General features: G+C 38.7%; 2 protein-coding genes across 4 annotated transcripts; one reads left to right on the forward strand and one right to left on the reverse strand.

The window, feature by feature from the left end:
- Positions 1-3,843: 3,843 nt before the first annotated feature.
- LOC126400839 (sex comb on midleg-like protein 4) lies at positions 3,844-15,289 on the reverse strand. Of its 3 annotated transcripts, none has more exons than XM_050061817.1 (8): positions 15,135-15,289; positions 9,622-9,858; positions 9,093-9,222; positions 7,911-8,111; positions 7,583-7,744; positions 7,273-7,497; positions 7,041-7,189; positions 3,844-6,941 (listed from the first exon to the last, which is right to left on the reverse strand). In XM_050061817.1, exons 2-8 carry the CDS (start codon positions 9,850-9,852, stop codon positions 6,816-6,818), a joined length of 1,224 nt encoding a protein of 407 aa, XP_049917774.1. In that variant the 5' UTR covers positions 9,853-9,858; positions 15,135-15,289; the 3' UTR covers positions 3,844-6,815. The 3 variants fall into 3 exon arrangements, with proteins under 3 accessions (XP_049917774.1, XP_049917771.1, XP_049917773.1); XM_050061814.1 differs by lacking the exon at positions 15,135-15,289 and adding an exon at positions 10,736-10,832; XM_050061816.1 differs by lacking the exon at positions 15,135-15,289 and adding an exon at positions 10,231-10,570.
- afg1la (AFG1 like ATPase a) lies at positions 14,769-25,959 on the forward strand. The gene is made up of 13 exons (XM_050061813.1): positions 14,769-14,937; positions 15,256-15,461; positions 17,554-17,605; positions 17,693-17,794; positions 20,379-20,509; positions 20,616-20,715; positions 21,294-21,352; positions 21,436-21,518; positions 21,616-21,686; positions 21,820-21,920; positions 23,592-23,732; positions 23,808-23,918; positions 25,147-25,959. Exons 1-13 carry the CDS (start codon positions 14,811-14,813, stop codon positions 25,282-25,284), a joined length of 1,422 nt encoding a protein of 473 aa, XP_049917770.1. The 5' UTR covers positions 14,769-14,810; the 3' UTR covers positions 25,285-25,959.
- Positions 25,960-26,066: the final 107 nt, after the last annotated feature.

Genomic DNA, 26,066 nt, shown 5'->3' on the forward strand with positions numbered 1-26,066 from the left:
CAGGAAATTTAACTTTCAAAATACACTTCCATTTTCACAGGAAATTTAACGTTTACATACAGTCTCTTTCAAAATAAACGGTGCAACACCACAAATTGTTTTTTTTTCCTCCAACAACTGAGGCATGTGTTTGGGTTTAGGCAACAAAAGTCCGTTGTTGGGTTTAGGAAAGAAGGAACAGAGTTTGGCTTTATAATCTTACGGGACATAACCACTCTCTCAGGCAAAAGTCTGTTGGACCCATCCACCACCCGTCCTGCCTGTCCTACTCTGACTTTCGCCACCTTAACTTTAGTTCTTGTCCCGCCCTGTTTCCCCCAACACTGCCATGTGTCTTAACAGCGACCGGCCAAGTATCATGCCGATGTTAAGGGATGGCTTTTTTCGTCAGTAGCCATGTTTCCATCAGCCTGTTTAGATGCGCATCTAGAAGTATCGCATCGGAAAATTATGATGAAAATGCCAAAATTCGAATTAAAATCCCCCGATCCCCTTCACAAAACGGGGGAACAAAATTCGAATTAAAATCCCCCGATCCCCTTCACAAAACGGGGGAATGAAACAGTTACGTTCGAATTAAGTCTGACGTAGCGCACCTCTCTCCATGGTGATATCCACACTCTGGGTCGGGAAGGCGGTAATGTATTTACAAGCTGGTTGCCAACTGCCAGGAAACGTAGAAGAAGAAGAATGCAAGACTTGTTTTGTTTCTGGTTCTGCGGAAAATTTGCGCGAGTTCGTAGTTTTCACCAAAGTCCGTACATTTAATGGAAACACACAGGATTCGTATTTCTTTTAATGCGCATTTCCCAATGATTCGAATCATTTTTGGATGGAAACATAGCTAGTGTCTGATACTGCAACTCACTGCCTTAAGTGCCAGATTTGGACGACTTCGGAGTGAGACCGGGTTGACGTACTAGGCTACCTCAGCCCAGCCCCATACCATAAAACTTCAATTAAAAGCCAGTTTGTGTGGCTACACATTTTGACAAATGAACACCTGTCTCAATTAGACGCCTGGTCCGACCTGGTCTTGCTCCAAAGTTGTCGAAATCGGACACTTTGGCAGTGACTTGTGGCGTCAGACACGATGATATGGTGGCATGATACACGGGCGGTTGCTGTTATAGTTATAATGAAAGGTATGGCGGCGAAAGTCTGAGTAGGGTGGTCGGATGGATCCAACAAACAGTAACTTTCACCCAGGAGTGCAGTGTTCATGTCCCGTAAGATTATAAAGCCAAACCCTGTTCTTTATTCCTAAACCCAACCACGTGCATTAGATGTTGGAGGAAAAAAAATGTCAATTTCGGTGTTGTACTGACGTAATGTGTTTATTTTGAAATGTAAAAGGTAAACAGTATGTAAACAGTAAATTTCCTGTGCAAACAGAAGTGTATTTTGAAAGAAGACAATGCATGTAACAGACAGAACTTGACACGGCGTCCCAGAACGTCAACAACCAACACACCCAGGGTGCCTTTCACGTCGTATCAGGATGTGGAAAGTCCGTGACCAAACGTCAATATGTGACGAGGTTGGAGTGAGAATGTGTTGACAAAACTGGTTGATTTTTAGAGAGTCATTGTGTTTCTAGCAGCTTTTAGCCACCAAATGTGTGGGTTTTTTAGTGACCCATAGCTGTGTTTACATTGGGGACAGTGCTACAAAGAACATATGTTTTTTACTGGGACATCACTTCGTTTCCTGCTGGGATAGTGCTAAGAGATTGACTTTTAGCGAGTCATTGCTGTTTTTTCTATAGGAGCTTTTTAGCCACCAGGCATGAGGCATCCACCTGGGATAGTGCCACCAAAAGCAATTGGTTTTTACCAAGACATTGTTGTGTTTCCTGCCATGATAGTGCCACGACACTGTCTCTTACTAACCATAACCAAGTGGGTTTTGTGCCTAAATCTAACCACGTTAACCACAGTATTGTTGAAACGTAAAGAAACGTTCGATGTATCGGCTACATAATAACGTATAATTGTAACGTATTCATGGTTTACAGAAATGTACAATGCCAACATTTGTTTTGCTGATTGAGTTATTTATTCATGCTGTTAGTGGTGCAATTATCTGTAAGTTTCATTTCCCAGCCTGAAGTTCTAAAGCCTTAAGATTTAGCCTAAATGCAAGGGAATTACAGCTAGCTCTAGCTGACTGTCTCATGGCTGGATGCAGTTGCCTGGCAACCAGCAGAAGTCTTGGAGGTCAGTGCTCCAGGCTACAAAATAGTCAATGGCCCTGCAAAAGCACAATGTGTTATGTTAACACTTCAATTTTTATAGGGATTAAACAAATTATAACATATCCATACTAAAAGTGCTAATAGGAGGATTTTTTTTTAAACCTGTGGACAGAGACAGGTTATTTCCAACTGTTTCTAGTCTTTATGCTAAGATGAGCTAACCTGCTGCAGGCTTTAACTTCACAACATAAGAGTGGCATTGATCTTTCCATCTATTCTCAGTAAGAATGTAAAAAAGCTTTTTCCCATGAAATATGAAACTATGTCTTTAACAGCTTAATTATTTCAGCTGATGCGTTTATGTGCTTATTATTTCTTTAAGTTTCGACAATCCTGTGTTTAAGATGTGGTCATGTTTAGACTGAAAAACCACTTGGTTATGGTTAAAAAAAAAAAAGTATGTTTTGTTTTAAAATACCCAATTTTGGTGCCTCAATCATGTCTTGAAATGCTGCAAAGTCCGCTAAGAAACACCTAGTTTTAGTGCCACAGCCGTTGCTGGAAATAATGAGTAAGTCTAACTAAGAAATACCCAATTTGCAGCCACAGTTGCCACTGGAAATGCAGCAGTGTCTCACTAAAAAATCCCAGTTTGGGTGCCACAGTCACCACTGGAAACTACCCAGTTTTGGTAGCTCAATTGTTGCTGGAAATGCTGCAAAGTCTTGCAAAAAAACACCTAGTTTTGCTGTCACAGTTGGAAATGCTGGGAGGTCTAACTAAGAAATACCCAATTTTGCTGCCATAGTTGCCACTGGAAATGCAGCAGTTTCTCGCTAAAAAATTCCAGTTTTGGTGCCGCAGTCACTGATGGAAATGCCTCTACCTCTTGCTAAAAACTACCTCGTTTTGGTGGCACAATCGCTGCCGTAGATGCTGCTAAGTCTCGCTAAGCTCTACCTAGTTTTGCTGCCCAAGTCGCTGCTGGAAATGCTGTTAAGTCTCACTAAAAACAGTTTTTGTGGCACCGAAGCCACTTGAAATACCATGATGTGCAGCTAAAAACCACCCAGTTTGGGTGCCACTGTCACTAGAAATACCACAACATGTGGCTAAAAAAACAACTGGTTTTGTTGTTTCTTGATCTCTAACAGTAGTCTGCAGCTTGGCAGCTATCTCACCATCTCCTATCACACCATCCCCTCAACCTCCCAATGATAACGTCAGTTCATATAGACTACATGTAGTCAAAACTGCACCACCTTAGAAATGTTGATATGATATGTATGAAAAGTAAAAAGTAACATATCCCTGGTTTGCAAAAACGTTCAATGCCAACATGTTCCTCTGGCGATCGGGCTGAGATGTGAATCTGTTCCTGATATATGTGGACCCCTGAGAGGCCCCAGTAAGGACCCCTGGAGGACACCAGTTTGGGAGCCACAGATATAGGTCACCTTTGTCAAATCATGTGTGTTGAAGCACAGATGAAGCTCCAAGCCAAAATAATTCTCAGATGTGTGGACCCACATCCAAATCTGGATCCATTTAAATTTAATTATAAAAACAAAAGATAACCTCCAATATATTCCGTCAGAATACAGACACTAAAATGGAGGAAATGAAAAGTCTGAAACACTCAAATCTCTCATTACTTGATTTCTTAATTTAATGCTCACATACAGTACAGGATACACATAAGATTTCCTTTACATCTCACAAACACAAAAGCAAACAGTTAAATACATAGATAACTTTAGCACCAGCATAGAGTACTGATCCACTCAGCGTTCTCTAAAACTCTTATTCATAGTGATTTTCAAAATAAAACACCTTAGCTTGATCTCACTAGGCATGGCTTACATGTAGTATCTTTACAGCAGCATTCACTTACAAAGGTTAATTGATTAAAAAAGGATGCATACTGTACACCAAAAGTGGTATACAAAAGCAATACTATATTATATACCCATTTACATGGCCGTTTAAGTTTTCTCAGTGTAACATTTAAGTGTTTCGTGTGTTTTGACAGCTTCCGTATCAACACTGATGCTCAATAAAAACATAGAAACATATGAATTTAAAAAAACCTTCTTATGAGTACACATGAAGTGCCTGCGGAGATAATTGGCATGTAACAATCTTGCATATTGAAACATAAATATATCACGTTCACAATGCTCTCATTTTTCTTTATATATACTAACACGAGAGCGACTGTCTTTCTATGTAGGCTATGATTTGTTTAGGTTATATTGTTTTTTAATATTAAAATTATAATAAAAAAAGAATGACAAAAATCCAATGGGAACATTACTTTTCTTGTTACACAGTAATGTGAAAAAATAGTATCAAAATGATTTTCTAAATCTCTCAATTAAAAAGCAATGTAGTATTTAATGCACCGTTTCTCAGTACAGTTATAGATATGTTTTCAGCTCGGTAAACACGGGTAAACAAGATCCTATGGTGAGATCTGACAAAGTGAGAGTTCCTTAAGGTATAAAGTGTTTTCTGTTATACATTTCTTGTCAGATGATGAATATATATATATGTATATATATATATTATGAAATCTGCATGCAGCAGACAGATGTGCTGCTCATGAAGGTTTGTGAGACAAACACCTTTCCTTACACTGGCCTTCTTTTACTGGTTACATAATGTTAACGTGTATGAAGGATGCATTCCACAATCTGATGGTTTTTAGTTCAAAATCTGTGCCAAAAGTAGAGTAAGTAAGTAAAGAGAGAAAAAGAGAGGGGTGAATTTGTGATTATCACTACATGACATCATGGAAATCTTCAGTAAAATGTACCGAAAGGGTCCAACGACTGTGGACCTCACGTCTGACGACCCAAAGTCTGTGAGCCAAGGGAAAGAGGGTAGGTTTACAGGTATGAGGTGTGTCACTTCCTTTAGCAGTCCCCTCCGTCATTTACTCAACCAGATTTGAATGTTTCTCTGCTCAAAACTAGGGATGTGCATCCGTTGCAGAGTTGATTAAACACACTACCCATGCTAGTCTGCCCTAGAAATACTAGTTGGTCTAAACTGTTATCATTTTATGCGAGTGCAGGCATGTTTCCTAAAGATTGTTTTCAAAACGTCATTGTTAACTTTTATTTAGTGAGCTGCCATATTTTGTAGGATAATATGCAATGTTCATAATACACAGTGCAAAGTGCCACATATTTCAGGGGCCTTTAACACACAATTTGGTTATTACAAAATGTGATTAAGAATTTCAAATAGCTCTTTTAATATGGACCAGAAGTTCCTAACTGGTCCAGTCACAGGGACCAGATTCAAGGTCCACACAGTTGAATATATTTAGCGTCACACTTGCTTTTGGCTATGTCGTCAAGCTAGTTTGTCTCTGTTAAGTAGCTGTCCATTAGTCACTTACTCTATAGCAGGAAACACCTCTTAAAAATAAAAGCTGTGCGAGAAATTCAATGTACTTTAAAATAAAGCCTGTATTTTCCATTCAGAATGGACCCGCAACCCACCAGTTGGGAACCACCAATACATATTTCTCTGGACAATTACTCTTAAAGATTAAATTGTGATCCATGTCGACTGTTTTCTGAGTGTTTCCTACTTTTAGACTAGTTAACTAGTTTAAGTTTAAACCTCAGTTTAAATATTAGGGGAATTTGTCGTTCCCTACATCCCTACTCAGACCCTTAAAGTAGCTAGAATGACAATAATAAATCAGTGGAAATGTAAAAGCAAAGTAGTATCATAGTCATAGTGATGAACCTACTGAATCTGCAGTTGCCTCGGCTCAACAGAGCATTATAGCAGGTTTCAGCTCGTTAGGGGACGCTGTCGGGTCCTTAAATTTACTGTTTTGGTTCATTCTCACCACTCACGCTGTTTTTGGTCACAGCAAAGTAAAAGCTCTAAAAACCCACAGTACACCACCTGCTCAGCACCACACAACAGACACGCACAGTTAGCAACAAGCTAGTGAACTTAGTAGAGCGTTCAGCAGCTAAAGAGACAAATATTTCCCTCAGGAGTCAGTGAAGACCAAAACAGAGGTAAAACAAGAGTGAATTAGACTTACATTGATCAGGTGACTAGAAACATGTCTCTAAATTAAGCTAATATTGCTTCGTAACAGCTGGATTTGACAAGTTAGCCAAATCAGCTTAAACGGTGATGCTATTTCAATGTTATGTTAACACCTGTTCCCTGTTAGAAGAAGCTAACATTTACGTTAACCCAATAATGTAAGCATTAAGTTGGACCCTACTCTCCGCCTACTTTTCCACATCTTGCTAATGTTAAAATGCTAATGTTTTGTTAGCAACAGATTCATAAACGACTGAAGATAAAGTTGTATCTGCGCAGTATTACTTGATGATGTCACTCTTTGTGCGGCTGTCTTGGACTTTTTAGTTCACCTATAGCATACTTTTACAAAGAAGTTACTGTTACCTGCTCCTTCTGAGCACAAATGAGTTCATTTAACCTTAAAAGTAGCAACCTATTTGTGATGCACCTCATGCTTGCGGACCCTCCTCTCTTCCCGTTGGCCCACAGTCCTGGGGTCCCTTTTCAAATGTATTGTTGGACTCAAGGAGGGGAAATATATCGTAGAGGGTTTTCAGAACTTAGTCTGCTTTAGTTTGTCGATGTGGTAGCAAAGCTTCAAGGCCGGCCCCAGCTTCAGTCCGAGGTACTTCATGATCATGTCGCTCTTTAGGAGTAACAAAGCGTTTCCATCGATCTCCTGAGGGGCAGCAGAAAGAAGAAGATGGTGTCAAATCAGCCAGGAATAGACGACAAAGGAAGAATCCCCACTGGATGAACAAGAGTACCATGAACTTACATGTTTCCTAAAGACGTCTGCGTGAGGGCCGAGAGCCTGTGGGTCCGCATCCCTGATGAACCAGACAACATCTTCCACAGACCAGGTGGATGGGTCTTTATTGGGTGGAGCCTTGGACTCCTGGGGCTCTGTAGATGCATTATAACCTCCTGGAAGAACACAGAATAGAAAGGTGCTTAACTTTTCACACCTCAGAGAAAAATCCATCGAAGCAATCTTTGCTTTGTCTCACCTGTCCTGTTGCTCTCGGGGAACGTGTTTGGGCTGGTGGACGACTGCCTGCACATACTCATGGAGGCCGAGCCATTGGAGAACTGCTGTGACGAACGAAACCCGTAGGAGGACTTTGGCGAGTAGGACGAGCTTATGGAGCTGAAAGCAGAATCGCCGGGGTCCACGGAGTAGCGTTTGCCGTCAGACTGGTCTAAGTGGTAGTCCTCGGCCATCGATGTTTCAGCTAAAGACGAGATTAGAGTCAGAATTAGCTCAAATAATTTGTTTATGTCTGCACAGCAGCTTCTATTAGACAGATTCAGACGTACCATCCGACTGGTAGGAGCCACCACTGTGCTGGGTAATGGGCTGATCACTGAAGAGGTTTTCACAGTGCAAGCTGCGGCAGAGCTTCTTCAGAAAGCGGAGCACATAGTCGATGCTGTTCACCACGGGGAGGCTGAGGAGGTGCTGCTTCCCATCAAATGTGGCTGGAGGAGCAAAACAGGAGGAACCACTTGAAACAACATCATAGTCTCAGTTATTAAACCTTTACTAATGCATGTTTGCTACACAGTGCCACCTCAGGTAAAGTGCTGAAATAAAAACAACAGAACAAATAGAAAGCAACACCTGAGGGAGGTCTTTGTACAACACCTGATATTTTTTCTCCCCCGTAGCCTTGCGTGAGGAGAGTGAACACTGTTTTCTGCTGGAAGGCGCTGTCGATGCAGCCTTGGACCGCCTGCTGCAGCACCACAGAGGGTCTGTCGGGTCCGAAGTGATCGGGGAGCTGCTGGATCTTCTTCCTGTCCAGGTTGGGGCCAGTGTTGGCCTGTTTGTTGATGTAGATACAGACTGGGGCAGGGAAAACAGAGGGGGAGACAGGTTTGGGTGGATGAGGGATGGAGAAGAGATACCTAAATTATCTTAATGATCTTTAAGAGTCAAAGCAAATCGTGGTGAGATTTTCAGGACAAGAAGTCTATTAACGGTCCAGTGTGTAAGATTTAGAGGCATCTATTGGCAGATATGGAATCTAATAATCATAACTATGTTTTCATTCATTTACAATCACCATAAAATAATAATCATTGTGTTTTCGTAACCTTAGAATGAGCCATTTATGTCTACATACAGAGCAAGACCTCGTCCAGAGTCCATCATGTTGTCCTATGGTAGCCCAGATCAGACAAACCAAACACTTGCTCTCTATTTGCATTTTTGCGTTGGCCGCCATAGTTCCCCTACAAACCTGGCACATAGGAGGAGTTTCAGTTCTGCCACCTCACCACTAGATGCCACTAAATCCCACACACTGGACCTTTAATTCCTCTTAAGGCTCATTCATACTCCCTTTACGTACGAAAATAGACACATCAGTTTCAAACGTTGTAACGTCACTGCCCTCGTACTTCTATCTGTCCTTTATGACGACATAAAACAGCCAATAGATGGCACTAAAGGGCGCAGCAAAGGCTTCAGACAACAACAAAGGTGGCCACGATGGAGGAGGTCGTAATAATGTGGCTTTTAACAGAGGCAATGTTGTAGACAGTGGTGTGGATGAAGAATTCTTTTCATTATTATTGATTCAGTCAGCAATTTTCAAAGGTCTTCCTCACCTCCTACAGTTGTATCTCGCTAGAACAAGGCTACACTACCTCCCACGATCTCTAGTGGTACTGCTCGGTTTCGACCGTATCCCTAAGCTATCAGAAAATGGATACAGGCAAAATGAACGCAGCATGAACAGAGGACTCCATCCTTGTCCGTATATGTATCTAACTTTGAGCATAAATGAGCCCTTATGTGTGGTTTGAGAGTTCTGTGTCTTACCTGTGAGCACCTGGGGCGTGGCAGAGTGGGGGATGGTGGCAGCATCCTGAGGAATGGAGCTCATATCGGGCTCAGGGGTGCTGCTGGGTGGAGAGATAGCCAACGGTGTCATCACCATCCTGGGTTTGAGCTGTGGGAGAAGAAGTTTTTGTATTCCTGTGTTTATTTCAGGCATCATTTATTTACTGAATCATGCAGAGAGGGGGATGGTAGAATAATCAGGCTACCAAATCTGTATAAAACTGTAGTTTTTAAGCCACAGATGATACATTCTGTGTATTCATGGATAAAAAACAGACATTATGACTTTCTCTTTTGACATAATAATATTTCAGTAACATCTGACTACAGCAGAACAAAGCCTCACAGATGTTAAGTCTCTCTCTGTTACACTGGGGTCCCACAAAACGTGAAGGGCATGGAGCCGTTGTGTCTGTCTTTCTGTGTACACATGCATTTTTAAACACACTGCATCCCCACACACACAGCACAGCTCATCCCCCTCCGGTTTCCCCCTCATGTGGCTGACCTTGAAGCCCGGCTTTCTCCCCCTCTTCTTTGGCACTTTGAGTGGAGGGAGCGATTCAGGGTAACGGTTTGGAAAATCCATCTTGGCGACATTGCGGAGCGGGGGTCTCCCTCTCTTCCTGCCCGGTATCTTCCCCGACTGGCTGGGGATGAAGGAGGGAGCCACTGCAGCTGATTGCATTTCACTGTTGTTGCCGTCTGATTTCTGTGCCGTTGCTGCAGGTACACTCATTTGGAGCTGGAGACAAAGGAAAACAAGCAACTGAGCTCCAGCTACAGAAATGCAAAGAAAACATGCACTTTACTTGCACATTAATCCTCCTCCTCCTCCTCCTTGGCAACTACATATCAGAGAGCAGCATTAGCATCAATTTAGAGCAGACACAGAGGAGGCAGAAAGGTGAACAACAGCAAACATCCAAACACTGAGACTGCAGAACACTCAGCTGAGCATTGCGGTGAGAGGAGCAGCATTTAGCAGAGCACCATCATAAGCAAACAACACAAAAGGCAGCCATGCATGAGCTGTGGAGGAAACAGCACCTCCATCCTGCACTGATAACACACTAATAAACCTGAGAGATGCAGAGAGGAGGGGGGGGTCTATTACCTGCTGTCTTCTATTGTGAAAACCCAAGAGCCAAGCCCTTTTGTCTTAAATCCCAGGAGCCTAAAGGTGACCATAAAGCTAGATCCCTAACAATGAAGGCAAAGCCATCTTGCTCTTGCTGTGTGTGGCTTTTTCCTCGTCCCCCCTTTTGGTTAACACACTGCTGCCTCTGCTGCTGCTGCTGCTGCTGCTGCTGCTCGGCACACAGGCTGCAGACATCTCATTAGACTAATGCATTCAGCAGTGGCAGAGGGAGGGGGAAATTGACTTCACCATGGCTACCCAGCTATGAATTACCATTACGATGACAGCTTCCACCCTAATCTTTAAAAAAGAAAAAAAAGAAAAGGAAAAAGCAGCAAAAAAACAAACATGTGGCAAATCTCCCGTGCAGCACGAATGATTAATTCATGCCTCCAAAAATGTCTCTTGTTTTAAAATTAAAGCAGATTTATCAAAAGGATACAGTATGTAAACAAGCAATCAGCGGTCAGCAGCCACTCACCATCCAAAACAGATGTGGAGTGTCCCTACACTCCTTCCTGTGTTTCCTATATTTTTCCTGAGCACGGATCTCAAAGCAGGCGGCTTCCACTGTAATACTGTATATATATATGTGTGTGTGTGTGTGTGTGAGTGTGTGTGTGTGTGTGTGTGTGTACAACAGACAGACAGAGAGAGAGAGAGAGTGACAGTGTGTGTGTGTGCATTAAAGAGAGACGGAGAGAGAGAGAGAGAGAGAGAGAGAGAGAGAGAGAGAGAGAGTGAGTGAGGGAGAAGGGCTCCTCTGTTGTCATGGCAACAAGCCTGTAAGCCCCTGTAACACCCCGTCGGTTGTCTGCCATGTTTTTTTGTCTGCTCAGTGCTGTGGAGGTATAATTAGACCGCGGACAGAGTTTCTGCCGTCTTTAATTTTAATGAGAAGATTCATCAGAAAGTGTCAACGTTATTTTTCTTGATTTCTGCAGCAGGTTTGCAGCTGTCAGATGTTATTCTTGCAGATTTTATAAATATATTTATTGACATATGATAAATTTAGAGCTTTGACGGTTACTAGATTAATCCATCAAAATAAAAACAATCTATTTTGATAATCAAATTATCATTATAATATGTTTTTTAAGGATAAATGTCAAATAGCTGCTGGTCAGATTTGAGGATTTACATGATAATAAACAGAATATATTTGTGTTTTTAACAAAAGAATACAACTGAGGACATGATCCTTGTTTTTAATCTGCATATTAATTGCTAATATAAATATATACAGTCAGTTGCAGCCCTGGATTTATTATTCAAATTGCAGTTAGCCTATGCAATACTACAGCTGATCACAAAATTAGAACTGAAACATTTGTCAGCAGCAACATTAAAGTCATTTGTAAGTATAAATGCCAAATAATTGCTTCTTAAATGTGATGATTTTGGTGCTTTTCTTTGTCATACATGATAATAAACTGAATATATTAGGGTTACGGACTGATGTCGAACAAAACAACGTATTTTAGGACACAAACCTTGAGCTTTGTGTAGGCAAAATGTTAATTAAGAAAATAATTTGCAGATTAATCAATAATTTCAGCCTACATATATAATTCAAACTGCTATTAGGCTGTGATATTGCAGCTGAATACAATATTACAGCTGAAACAATTAGTTGATTCATTTCAATTGACATAACATTCATCAACAACAATATTTAAGTTATTTATCTAAGCAAAAATGCCAAATATTTGCTCCTCAGATGTCAGGAATCAATGCTTTTCTTCATCAAATGATAATATACTGAATATATTTGGGTTTTGGACTCATGGTCAAACAAAACAAAGCAATCAAGGACATGAACTTTGACATATTTCCTGACTGTTTTATCAGTAATAATCTGCATATTAGTCAATACTAAAAATATACATATATTTAAAACTGCAGCCCTGGTAGATTTGTCATAAATATTGATTTATTGATACATATTGATTCTGAATATGTGAAACAGTTTCAATGCTCAGTTTAAGCAGTATTGATGCACCAGTACCCGCAGCTCTGTCTCGCTTTCTCTTATCATTAATGTGTACTACAGTCACTATGCTGTTCCCTACTACAAACCAAGAAAAGAAAAGTCATCGTTGTCACGTTATGTCATTTTTATATTCATCTTTTGATCTTTTTTTTTTTTTTAAATCATATGCCCTCAATGCCAAAATTTTCTGTGTTATCAAAAACGATTTTGAATGTCAGGTATTATATTGAAGTTAGAAATGTCAGTATTGTGACACTAAGCCCTAGATATATTATTCAAATTGTAGTTATCATACATTATTTTAATTTACACAACATGCCTCAGCAACAGTGTTTACGTCTTTGTTTTTAAGCAAAAATACGAAATATTTATTTTTTGAATTTGAAGATTTACTGCTTTTTTAGTCATACATGACAATAAACATGATAATGAATTGAATGTATTTGGGTTTTGGGTTGTTCAAACAAAACAAGACAATGAAGCACAGAAATCTTGAGCTGAGGGAAATTACAACAAACCTTTATCACTATTTTTGTATTTATAGTCAAAGCGATTAAACAGGAAAACAACTGGCAGGTTAAATGATGATGGAAATGACTACTAGTTGCAGCTATATTCATTATTTTGATTGACAAGACATTTATCTTCAATATTTAAGTTATTACTGAAGTGAAAACTGCAAACCTTTCTCTGGTTTCAGCCTCTAAAATGTGATGTAAATTAAATATCTCTGCATTTTGGATTGTTAGTTAACAAAAAAAATCAATTTGAAATCATTACTGTGGCTATTTTGTAACATTTAATACACTAAAACAACAGTCAGATGAATCCATAATAACAATAATCATCAGTTGCAGTTCTAAATAATATATCATAATAACCATAATCAGTGTCTTGCTTATCTATTAATGAATTTGTCCCCTGCATATTTTCGTCTCTGCCTTTTCAACATGATTTCTGCCGTAAACACTGATCTGCATCATGTGCAGTTTCTCTGCAGTCCCTGTTTCTGCCACATGAAACACAAAAGGTCATTTTAGGTATTTCATGACTTGGACGCAGGTGTATATATTCTAAATTTAGCCTAAATTAACACCATGGGACTTTGATTTTCCTATCTCCTTGGGCATTTCAGTAGATGCTACTACACTACGTACAGGGTACAGTCATTTATTCTATAATAACAAATGAGGTGTAGTGTGTGTAGACCCTATTGTGCATGATTGTGATTAGGATGGCAACTAATGAGTATTTTTTATTTTCAATTAATGTATCTTTATTTTTTTACTTAAGTATAAAGATAATTAAATTTAAAAAATGCCTGTAACAATTCCCAAAGCTCAAGGTCTTTGGATGATTTGTTTTCCCTAATGTCTAAAATCCAAATATATTCAGTAAAATTAAAAGTTAAATTAAGAAATAAATAAACAATTAAATGGCCTCGACAGCTGCTGCAGTTCTTTCAGAAAATACATTTTGAACTGATTCATTTAAAAAGAGACTTAAAGCTTTTTTTATTGCCATTGCTTTTAATAAAAAAAGAATATTCATTCAAACCCTGCACTGCAATTCTGATCCTTCTATTTAATCTGTTTTATTCAACTTAAGCTTGTTTTTAATCGTCTATTTTATTTTACTGTTTTAAAATCTTATTTAAATATATCCTTTTATGTCTTGTTTTTTAAATGTTATCTTAATGACTTTTATGTCTTTTGTAAATTACTTTAAAATGCTTTGTTGTGTTTAAAAAAAAAAGAAGAAAAGAATATTTATTAGTTTTGGTTTTAAGGAAAACAAACATGTTATAAAAGAAACCATAAGAGCAACATATTCTTCACAATAAAAACTGAACAAGANTATATATATATATATATATATATATATATATATATATATATATATTTAAAGGAAATAGATGAACAAGAAAATATTTCAAAATTAACAAATATATTAAAAATGATAACAATAATAACAACAATTATTATTATTATTATCATCTTATTGTAAATGTATTAATATCAAAATAAATAAACAGATGTTTTAATAAATAGATAAATACATTTTTAAATCATCAAATATATGGATATTATTATTATTAATAATAACAATAATAATTATTTATTTTTAGTTTAAAACTATTTTATGACTTCAATAATTTCTTGTTTATCTATTTCCTTTTTTTAAAAAAATATATTGCTCACAAACATGTTGTCTACTTAAAATTAATTATCTATCTATTTATTTAAAAATCCTTTTATTTATTTGTGTATAACAATATAAAAAATTAAGAATACTTAATATTATTAATAATATTCATAATATTGTTTGTTGAAGAATTGTTCAGCAATTATATATTATAAATGTTGATATATAATTATAAAATATTATCATAATCCTGCAGTGCTGTGACATTATAATAATAATAATAATAAATATTATCATTAATTAAATCCCGGGTCGTGGCCTGAGTGAAACTCCGCCCCCTGCTGGCCGACAGCGAGACACGCTTCTTGTTTGTTATGTGTTTGCTAATAAAGTTACGTTGAGGGAATTTGAAACCAAGATGGCGGTGTGCATACCGCTGTCTGTAAAGATGTCACCCTCAGCTCTACTGGGCGTCAGAAGTCTGTTGACTGAACAATATTCATCCGGAAAGCTGTTAAAATGTCTGACAGAGCTCTGCAGACGAGGTGAGGACAGTTTTGGGTGAGTCGTAGTGACGGTTAAGGAGTTTAAAGTTTTTCCGTTGGTCTGAAGCTAATTTCTACTAAAACTCCACCCAGTTGTACTTTTATTTAACATTTTCTGCCATAGTTTACACTATATTAAAGTTGTCCAGGTGACGTTACTCCTATAAATATATATGTGACCTTCTGTTTAAACTTACCTTTGTATTTAATCAGCTGTCACTAACCTTTGGTCCTCGGCAGCAACATTACCTCACAGGTCAGTTAACGTTCACACACAGAGTCAGCTAGTTAAACTGTGCTGCTATCATTTAAATAAAGGTTACTCAGTGAAAGCCCAGCCGGCGGTGGAGGAGAGCGGGGTGAGCTCCGCCGGGTTCACCGGGCCTCTGGATCACTACACCGGGCTGATCAGAGACGGGACCCTGCGGGAGGATGAGCATCAGAAAGCGGTGCTGCAGACTCTGGAGCAGCTCCATAAAAAGCTCCGAGGATACAGCAACACACCGACATCCTTCATCTCCAAGGTACTGACACAAACACACTCAGTGATTGCTGGTTCCCTTTGTTACCTTTATACTGTTTGTCCTGTATAGATATATTTACAAATAATGTGCAAAAAAAAAAAAAAAAAACACATTTCATACACCGGGGGAATTCAAAGTGCTTTACAGAGCAACAATATATCAATATAATATGGGATACAGATTTACAATAAAAGAGTGAGGTGAAAAAAAAGATATAAAAGGTATAATTGATTTCTAAATGATTTACAATCCAAAAAAAAAATCACCATTAAAATAGCAAAAGTTCAGACAAGAGGTGCAAAGATAAAAAAGGTTATTTAAAATTGAGTTTAAAGTAATTTTGCGTGGAATAGGCAGTGTAAAAAAAGGTTATATTAGCTTTGACTTAAAAGTGGTCAAAAATATAATATGGAACATTCAGCAATATACAACACGTGCAACTTAATGATCATTTTCTTGATCAGTTTATTAGTTTTTGGTCTATAACATGTCAGAAAATGGTGAAAAATGTCAAACAGTGTTTCCCAAATCCCAAGATGATGACGTTAAATGTCATTTTTTGTCCACAACCCAAAAATATTCAGTTTACTGTCAAAAGGGAGGAAAAAAATGAGAAAATATTCATATTTATGAAGATGTAATCGGAGAATGTTGATGTTTTTTTCTTAAACAATTAGTCAAACTGATTATTTGATTATTAAATTAGTTAGAGATTGATTTAATAGTTGACAACTGATTGATTAATCATTGCAACTCTAGGTGTCAATAGCTTAAATAAATGACAGGATTTTTACTGACGTGTTAGGTGAGAGGTGGTGAAGTTGTGCAGAGTAAAATGTCAAATTAAATGAGTGCAGTTATTGGTCAGATAATTAAAGAAGATGAAAGGTGTGTGAGTCCAGGGTGAGAATGTTCGTATTAGTCTTTAGTCTGTTAGGGGGAAACGTGAGGCTTCACCTCCTGAGCCGTCTGTCCTGACACAGAGGAGGTAGGACCTCACAGCGGAACTCTGTTAGTCTCCTTACTGAAAATGCCCCACTGGTTGACCAGGAGGTTATTAAGAGGGTGTGAGGTGTTTTTCATTATCCAGCATCCTCTTCTCCACCACTACCACCACCTTTAATGGCTCCAAAGTGTAGGCGTGTCATCATAATTACTATCTCGACTTATTGAGGTCAGCAAAAATGATCGTGGTCATGTCCATATATTGTTCGATATCGCCCTTGTGTACAGGTGTGATTGTTTACAAAATGTCACCATTATTTAAGCCGGCATGTCAGAATAAACAGAAGAGTTTTCCTTAGCATTATAAGACTTGGGCGCCGTGTCTAAACCAAATGAGCATAAAAAAACTACACAGAGACACATTTTTCTGTCAGTTCTGGTCGAATTAAAAGTTCACTGCTCTTTGAGAGGGTGTACTTACATTATTGTATCATATTGTCGGCATAAAATGATCTTAGAATGACAATCGTATAATTTATCGCAGTTGTTTCTGTGGCAGTAAATCTGCCAGTTACTGTGACAGATCTGCTGTGGTGGTTCAGAACAGAGCCAGCCTGTCCGATGAGTGTTTTGGACGTCGACTCAGATGCAGCTGCTGCGGCACATTGCAGGAAAAATAACTGTTTGCAATCACAGACTGGTATGCAAGATATGCAACATCTTGTTACTCACATTACTATTACTTTTATGTCATGTTACTACCTGTTCACATCTCTGTATGTCTCTGTTTCTGTATTTCACTGCCTGTTTACAAGCTGTTAAACCATTACAGTACTATATATATTTATGTGCTGATCAACTTCCTGCTCTAAGCTGTCACATACATTTACCACATTACTGCATAGCATGTTTACATAATGGTTAATTCATTCTATCTGTCGATCACAGCACTGTTTTTAATTCTATTTTAGATATATGTCACCCCTATATTTGAACTTCAGCACTATTTTATGCAGATATTATAAAGAACATGAAACTTAATGATTAATTACAGAAATTTACGTTTTGTAGTCTGTTCTTCTGAAGACTTATTTAATGTGGGATCATTTTGTAACATCAGAACCCGTCTGCTGATTTTGTCTTTCAGTTTTTCACCAAACCAAAGGCTCCTAAAGGTTATTACATCTACGGTGATGTTGGTAAGAGAGAACAACCGCAGAGTTTCACATATATTTTACATTTCTCCGACATTTTGTGTTTTAAACTTTCCCTCTGTGTTGCTTCAGGCACAGGGAAAACGATGGTGATGGACATGTTTTATTCTTACGTTGAAACTGAAAAGAAGAAGAGGGTTCATTTCCACGGCTTCATGTTGGACGTGCATAAAAGTGAGTACGCTTCATGTTTGTACCGAGGGTGCAAATAATGTTCATCATTGTCATAGTTGATTTTCTTTTGCTCCTAACATCCACCAGAGGGCAAATAGATCCTCAAGCTTTGAGTCAAGCCACGTGGAGGGTCACTCAGCTGCAAATGGCTGTTTGGTGCAGTGGGAAGAAAAGATACATTAGCAGAAGATAGATTTTTGTTTTTACTTTATTTCGTTTTATTTATTTATTAACCCTTTGAAACATGAGCAAATTGGCTTGATTTCTTTTTTAAAAAAAAGATGAAATGACCCAAAAAATGAGTAAGAAATTAGTAAAAAAAAAAATAATTGAAAGAAAGAAAGAAAGTTAAAAAGAAACAAACCAGGAAAGCACCTGGAAAGAGTGCTTAAAAATTATAGTTTATTCTGTAACATTATTTTAAAATTGAATAATATTAATAATTATAAATGTAATCTTTTCCTAGCTTTTTTCTTTTTTCCCTATTTTTTTAAAATATCATTTTCTAAATCTATAATTTTTTTTTGCAATTTCTGGGATATTTCTTACCACATTGTTCATTGTATTTTCCCCCATATTTTTCAAAAAGAAATTAGCTCAATTAGCTCAAAGGTTTCAATGCTTGTGAAAGGCATCTGAGCACAGCACAAGAAAAGGGATGTCGCTCCAGGTTTCAGAGGGTTCAGATGAACCCAGCATGGCTCCATTGCCAGGTCTCTTTTTCGTTCTGTACACAACCACCACTTACTGACATCCTCTCTTTGCTGTTTCAGTCTCACAAATAAATAACTCTATTTAAATGCCATAGTGTAAGTGGGCATGGTGATACGTAATTATAACCTAGTGATAAGTTGTTTTATTGCCATGATTGAACAGCAAACATTGACAGTCATCAGTAATTTGGCATGATAAGGCTGTGGTCTCTGTCATATTGTTTGTACTCGGACAGCCATTGCTCCTACGCTCAGTGAAAGAACCAGAATCTTCGAGCCCAGCAGAGAGTTACTGCTCACTTCTGAATCAGACAGTTCCAACAACATGACGCCAGAGTCTGACTCACTCGGTTTTCCTCTCAGGGGTTTCGCGCACGATTCAAGCTTCAGCTCAGGGGGCTCAGCGCTTCATGCTGGGTACCTCTGTGATGAGAGTCTGTTGCTGTACTCACTCATTCTTTAGCTCATGGCGTGTGCAGAATAACGAGTTAATTTCCATGGAGGACTCTCTGAGTCTGAAGTTAACCTGGCTCTTATGCACAGTAAAGCCACATGATTTATTTAGGCTAGGAAGCAGGCAGGAATATATGGTACTTAAATTTCATTTTTACACCAATACACCTAAACATCAATCTTATACAGTCATGAAAAACGATAAAAACACTTTATAAACAAGACCAAATCCTTGGACCCGTCCTGGAAAGGATGTTTCACTTCACTAGCTCACTCGGCATCCATTTTTCAGCTGTTTTGTGAAACTGTTCAGAGAATGAGCTGATTAAATTTGATTTAGGATTATATTCCTCTCCTCCCATCCTGTTTGGAGGAATGTGCTTCTACCTGCTTTACTTTTTAGATTGGGATGTTTCAGATTAGATACACTCGCCCTCGTATTCATGCAAAGAGAATCACGAACATACTGAAAATAACGGGTGAAATAATTTGGACATAGACCGTGTAAAACTTCTAGACCGTTATAAGTTTTACCTTTTGAACGAATGAATTTTGTGTCAACAGGGAGCCGATTCATTCGTTCATTAGTTTCTCAAGGCTTTTTGAAGCTTATTTTTTGTTCTTTTAGTTACACCACTGAACCAGAAATGAGTTTACTTGTTCCCTTTTTAAGAGTTGTTCAAAAAGAGCGAGTTGCTCCTGATTCTAACGTCATTAGCGACAGACAACCCACTGAATCAACAGCTCTGTGCAAAGTGATTTTGCCTCTACGACATTGTGTATCCTTGTTAATATTGTGGTGTCTGAAGCTGCATATTGAGAGTGATCAGTAGCCTGGTGTGTCAGCTTTAGTTGTACTTCCCATATATCTTACTGTATGTTAACAAGAAGAGAAACAAGCCTCCATACTGTCCTCTGCACTGTCAGCATTTCATCCTGAGAGGATCTGAACAGGTTTCAGTGGGGGTTTAGTTCAATGCTTTCATTTCAGTACTGGTGTGAAATGAGCATCTCGACACGCTATTTTCAAAGTCTGTGGAACAACGCAGAGCTGTGTTTCTTAGGCAGCACTTATATTTCCTGTTTTAGCCACCACATTTCGGTTTTGTTACATTTAAAGCACTGCTTATGTCGCGTTATATATAGGCATGCTGCTGACAAGGCTCTTTATATGGGTCCAGTAAAAGTCTTGAGTATTCTTTTATAAAGTCAGATAAATATAAATAGCAAATAGCTCTCACTTTGTATTGAAAGCATAAAGTTAATTACAGCACTTCAGTCTAACTTCACATTTTGTGAACTGTTACACCACAAAATAAAGAGTAGAATATCCAAGTGTACTCATTTGTACTTACACTTATCCTACAGAGCTAAAACCAAGTTTGTATTATTATTATTTTATTTCTTTTGGTTTGTAGGAATCCACCGGCTGAAGCAGAGCATGCCAAAGAGGAAAGCAGGGAAAATGGCCAAATCTTATGACCCCATTGCTCCAGTAGCTGAGGAGATCAGTGAGGAGGCCTGTCTGCTGTGCTTTGATGAGTTTCAGGTAATTATCTCCTTGATCAGTGCAACACAGAGACATTTAAATGAGTCTGACAGCATCTGTACATTATTTGTGTTTGTATCATTTGACCTAAACTTTAATGTTCCAGGTGACTGATATCGCTGACGCCATGATTCTCAAGCAGCTCTTTGAGAATCTGTTTCTGAACGGTGTCGTTGTTGTGGCCACGTCTAATCGTCCTCCTGAAGGTGAGTGTAACAGCAAATCCAACACATTTTCAGAAGCTGTTCTCCCTGCTCGACTAAGTCACAGCTGATATCATATATCGTTGATATTGGACTGAGACCCGCCGTCTCAATCTGTCTTGGTTCGTTTTGTTTTTTTGGTCTGCACCAGTGTTACATTGACAGCTTTTATACCTGCCCAAACAGCCGTCCTTACTGGGCAAATGTGCCAGAGTTAGTTTAACTGAACAGGTTGGGGTGAAAGCATCCTTAGTGTGCATCCAGATAACTTAGAATGTCCTTTGCGTGTCAACTTCGGATTTATGTTTTGAATTGTGATACAGTGTGCCTCCATTAAGTGTCAAAGATGATTCTGCATGTTAAGCGAAACATTTAAAAAATCTCCACACATCATTTGCATCAGTGTGTAATTTTTGATAAATTAGTAAAGAAAGACTAAATCTCCCCGTGTGCTATCCAAGATAGAAAAAAAAGTTTGAATGGGACACTGTGACCTAAAACATGCCTTTTAATGACCCTATGCTTTTTAATTGTAAGTAGAAAAATGTTAAAACAACTCATGACCCTCTCTTTCTCCTCAGACTTGTATAAAAACGGGCTGCAGAGAGTCAACTTTGTGCCGTTTATTGCTGTGTTGCAGGTAAGAAAGCAGATAATGTATTAGAAAACAAATGCTATTTTTTTTTTATTTTCACCTGTTAATCATTTGTCTCTCACACGCAGAAATATTGCCAGACTCTTCGCCTGGATTCTGGGATAGATTACCGCAAAAGGAACAAACCCACAGCTGGAAAACTCTACTTCCTGTAAGAAATCCATAAAGTGAAACAATCCTCCATTGAAAGCCAGATGTTGATCTGTTGTGTGCGTGTTTTTAATGTTTCCTTGTGACGTTCACTGCAGCTCCAGTGAGCCTGATGCAGAGGCGACGCTAGACAAGATGTTTGATGATCTGGCTTTTAAACAGAACGACAGTAAGAAGACTTTCAAACTACATTTGACCTTTACAGCTGAAATATAATGTGCTCAGAATTTTATCTGTATTACCACAGAAATTACACTCTATTATATCACATGGTGAACTTGCCATTCTGTATTTCTCCACAGTAACACGACCGAGAGTTATGATTGTTCACAACAGGAAAGTCGGTCTGAACAAAGCATGTGGGACCATCGCAGACTGCACGTTTGAGGAGCTCTGTGACAGAGTAAGTCTCTCAGACCTTTACTTGTTTTAGACACATATTGTGCAGTACATACGATGGCTCTACATGTGTCATTCTAGACTTCTAATTTTGGATTATTATGTCTTTTAATGGATAGACTGTTTGTTACATTTCTTTGCCCTGTTCTGAGCTCTTTGTCAAACAAAAAACTTTTTATGCTCACATTGTTAAGTCATGTTTCCACCAAACACTTTCAGTATGGTACCTTTGGAACCAAAAGTAACCCTTCAGACATGGTACCTAGACCCTAGCGTTCCCACTGCAAACAGTACTCTTAAATGCGGGCAGGGTTGTTGTCACTCACTGCTTGGTGGAGCCCACAGGAGCGAGAATATAAAGATGCACTCATTACTAAAAGAATATGTCATCCAAGAGAGACAATAAAAACTAAAGTAATGGTCAAAGTTGCCACAGTAAAATTTAAGGTGTGTTGATGAATTCACGTCGTCAACTCCTGCATTGAGTAACATTACAAGTAAATGTTCCACCTTAAAAGTCGGCGGCGGTCGGCCCAGTGAATTAAGTTATTTTTTCTCAGACTCCAGCTGCTGTGAGAGGCAGCAAAACATCCTTTCATTGTATAGTTGCAGTTTACTAATAAAACTCTCCACAGTATGAACAGTGGTTACATGAGCCTCAAAACCAGACACAACTCAGCCCTGAGCAGAGTGACCGTCCTCTACTGACCAATCAGACTGCAGTGCTCACAGCTCCACCTTTTAGTACCAGATCTGTGTGCTAGGTACCCCAACAGAGGGGGGACCAAAAATGGGGATGGTACGGAACGGTTCCATTGTTACCATCCACAACTTTTCACAGTGGAAACGGAAAAAAAGCGTACCAAACTGAACTGTACCGTACTGCTCAGTGGAAACGGGGTTTAAGCAGTGTTCATAATGGACAGATCATTTGCAGCAGTCTTCCCCTTCTTCGTTCTTCCCAGGACTTTCAAATTGCTGGCGAAAACTTGTGCCAGTTTTGGTTGTTCACAGTTAAAATCCAGCTGTCATACCATCATGAATGATCCTGCATATTTTTTTTGTTTCCCTGAAATATCAGATTGATGGTGAAAACAAATGTGCGGGGTTTCTTTTTCCTCATACAGTTGACACAGTCCAGCCATAATGACCTTTATACAGTCATTATAAACTCTGTTGTTGCCTCAAAAAGTCCTTCCACTGTATGCTGCAGAGGCAATTTAGTCACATAGTATGACAGTGTCACATGCGGTCTACCCTGTGTGTGCTTGTTGATATACTTTATAGAAGAACTTTTCACCGCTGCACTGTTACACCAAATATCATTTTATACACCTTTTGCTGTATTTCAGCCTATTTGGTGTCTTTTGAAGTGTTGGGAACTTGACCAGAATTTAAAGTCCTTGGTTGTGTTATAAATTTTTACTTAATACTGACTCACAGGTGGCTCTGTAGAGGCCGAAGCAGTCCAAGTACATAAGCAAATTAAGTCCTAAGCCACAAGTTTCTAGTAAACAAGCATTTCTAGACAAATTATTTATCTCTCTTTGTTAAAACCCAGGAAATGGAAATTGTATGGCAGATTAAATTGGTGTAGTACACTAGCCAAGGTCACATAAGTGTTTTCAGAGGTTGAATTATTGTGACGTCCAGTGTTTGAATGTAACTGTTTCAGCCTTTAGGGGCCAGCGACTATCTGGAGATATCCAGACTGTTTGACACCGTCTTTATTCGACACATTCCTCTACTGACGCTGAACAAGAAAACTCAAGCCAGGCGGCTCATAACGCTCGTGGACGCCCTCTACGACCAAAAGGTACACTGCTGTTATTCGCCTGCACACATGGCCTACATCTGTTTTTTTAAATACAATAATGTTGTCTTGTTTCAGGTGCGGGTAGTGATTCTTGCAGATCATCCATTGGAGGATATTTTCGTACACAATGGTGATCACAATCACGACGAGAGCCACATCATGATGGACGATCTAGGGCTGAAAAGGGTGAGAGCGCGGACTCTGTTTTCACAGCTAAACCAGTTTTTCATGTGGTAGAGTAGATGATTAAACTGGCAGAGGCTGTCAGTAAAGGAAGTTTAAACACAGAGGAAAGTTAGTCAGTCCAGTGAGAAATCATCTTCACCAGAACTCTGGTCTATTACTGAGTAAGTAAGTGTATACCTCTGACAAGAATGCTCAATCCTCTTAGTGTATGACTTTAATAATAGAAATTGGTATCAGTAATTTTTACCTGCATTTAAATGAGAGTTTACATAGTGATGAACAATTATTGGATACGTAGGTAAGAGAGAAATGCTCCAAAAAGCCTCACATATTAAGAAATCCATGGATCCGAAGATTTTACCTTCTACCAAGTTTCATTGAAATCTTGTAAAAAGTTTTTGGGATATCCTGCTAAATAACTAATAGAGAGATGTGACATGAAATGCTGGGGCCTTTCTGTGAGGAGTTTGCATGTGTTTTCTCTGGCTTCCTCCCCACAGTCTGAAGACATGCAGGTTAGGATCATTGGTGACAATTATTTTGCCCGTAGGTGTGAACGTGAGCGTGAATGGTTGTCTGTCTATGGCCCTTTTTACACAGAGATCACGCCATAGGGCCACTTAAGAGTCCCTTCTCAATGCCACCTTTGCATTATTACACAGAACCAAACAACTGCAGCATCACGCCGCTCCGGTGTTTGATTTTAAACAGCATGCCTGCATCACAGAAGCAAATGAGGCGTTACATAAACGTTGGCACAACATACACGTCGGCAGCACTACACTGCCATAACATGGTGATAACAATCATGTACCATCCCTGTTAATGGTGTCTAACTGCTATTAAAGGATGGCTTCAGCATTTTTCAACCTGGACTCTATTTCACCATGTAAACTGATGAAAGAGACGCCCCAAAAAATCTCTTTAAAAAAGGTGAAAAATTGTTTCAACAAGATGAAAATATTCGTTAAACAGGAAACCATAAAACATAGTATATATGGGTGCTTCAAAACCCGAGTGCAATAAAGGAAAGATCTGTGTAAACATGCAAAGATCAAAGTTTGAAGATGATGTGAGGTCTGCAGATTTTAAAACATAAAAATAAAGAATAAATATTGGTGTAATGACGGCAGCACATTGTCATCTTTCTGTTGAATTGTCTTTTTTCCATGAGGACGATTCTCACTCAACTCATTTAATTTTAATTTAACACCCTGTGGTTTAACAGGATGAAGCCAGCAGTCTGTCCATCTTCAGCGGAGAGGAGGAAACATTCGCCTTCCAGAGGACGGTGTCTCGCCTCACGGAGATGCAGTCAGAAGAATACTGGTTAGAAGGGGACAGGAGCACTAAATCAAAAGTATAACATTTCTGAAAAGTGGATCACGTTACACAACTTCCGTACTCCAGAAACTGTCCTCCTCTCTGCCAAAAACAGCCCAGACTGAACACTAACTCCCACTCATCTTATCCAGCACAAAGCCAGTGGGACTGCTCGGCAGTACGCGTGCACATGTTGTACAGAGAATATTTATTGAAATCTTCAGGCCTTTTATGACTTTATCGTGACATTGCACTTTACATATCATTTTTAAGCTGAACTTTAGGGTGTCATATTGCTTTTAACTCCGCAACATTTAGGGGTCCAACGGTATTTTATGAATCTGTGGGAACGAGCTGGACGACTTTTCGAAATGGATTCCTAAAGGACATTTATGAAGATTTAAGGGATATTTTAATCTCATCTCTTTGGAGAACATAATGCATCTCAGTGATTTATATATGATTTTAATGCAAGCGTAAATACAGTGGCAGCAGATTTATTTGGGGATTTAGAGCTGTGTGTTTATTTCTGATGATTTTTGTGGATGGGACTCATGAAATGTTCGTCTCAGAACGTTTCACGGATCAATTAAACAACACTTGACTCCATGTATCAGTATTTAAAAAAAGGAAACAAGGAAGTGCTTTTAATTTACAGATGACTTCAGCGGCAAAATATTTTTATGTGTCTGTCTTCATAAACAAAACAAACAACGGTTCAAGTGTTTGCCTTTTTACAATAATCTCGCCTTTATTTAAACACTGAGTAATATTCAGTGCCTGACGAAAACAAAGAAGCAGTGTGGGAAGTGAAAGTGAGAAAAA

This window comes from Epinephelus moara, chromosome 14, assembly GCF_006386435.1.
Source record: "Epinephelus moara isolate mb chromosome 14, YSFRI_EMoa_1.0, whole genome shotgun sequence".
Taxonomy (NCBI): domain Eukaryota; kingdom Metazoa; phylum Chordata; class Actinopteri; order Perciformes; family Serranidae; genus Epinephelus; species Epinephelus moara.

Excerpts from the sequence above, each read along its gene's own strand:
- LOC126400839 (XM_050061814.1), bottom strand. Across the intron at positions 9,223-9,621 it reads GGAGAAAGCCGGGCTTCAAG|CTCAAACCCAGGATGGTGAT; the intron begins GTCAGCCACATG and ends CTTCTCCCACAG. Across the intron at positions 6,942-7,040 it reads CAGACGTCTTTAGGAAACAT|GAGATCGATGGAAACGCTTT; the intron begins GTAAGTTCATGG and ends GCTGCCCCTCAG.
- afg1la (XM_050061813.1), top strand. The coding sequence starts at position 14,811 with ATGGCGGTGTGCATACCGCTGTCTGTAAAGATGTCACCCTCAGCTCTA. Across the intron at positions 17,795-20,378 it reads CATGTTGGACGTGCATAAAA|GAATCCACCGGCTGAAGCAG; the intron begins GTGAGTACGCTT and ends TTTGGTTTGTAG. Across the intron at positions 20,510-20,615 it reads TGTGCTTTGATGAGTTTCAG|GTGACTGATATCGCTGACGC; the intron begins GTAATTATCTCC and ends TTAATGTTCCAG.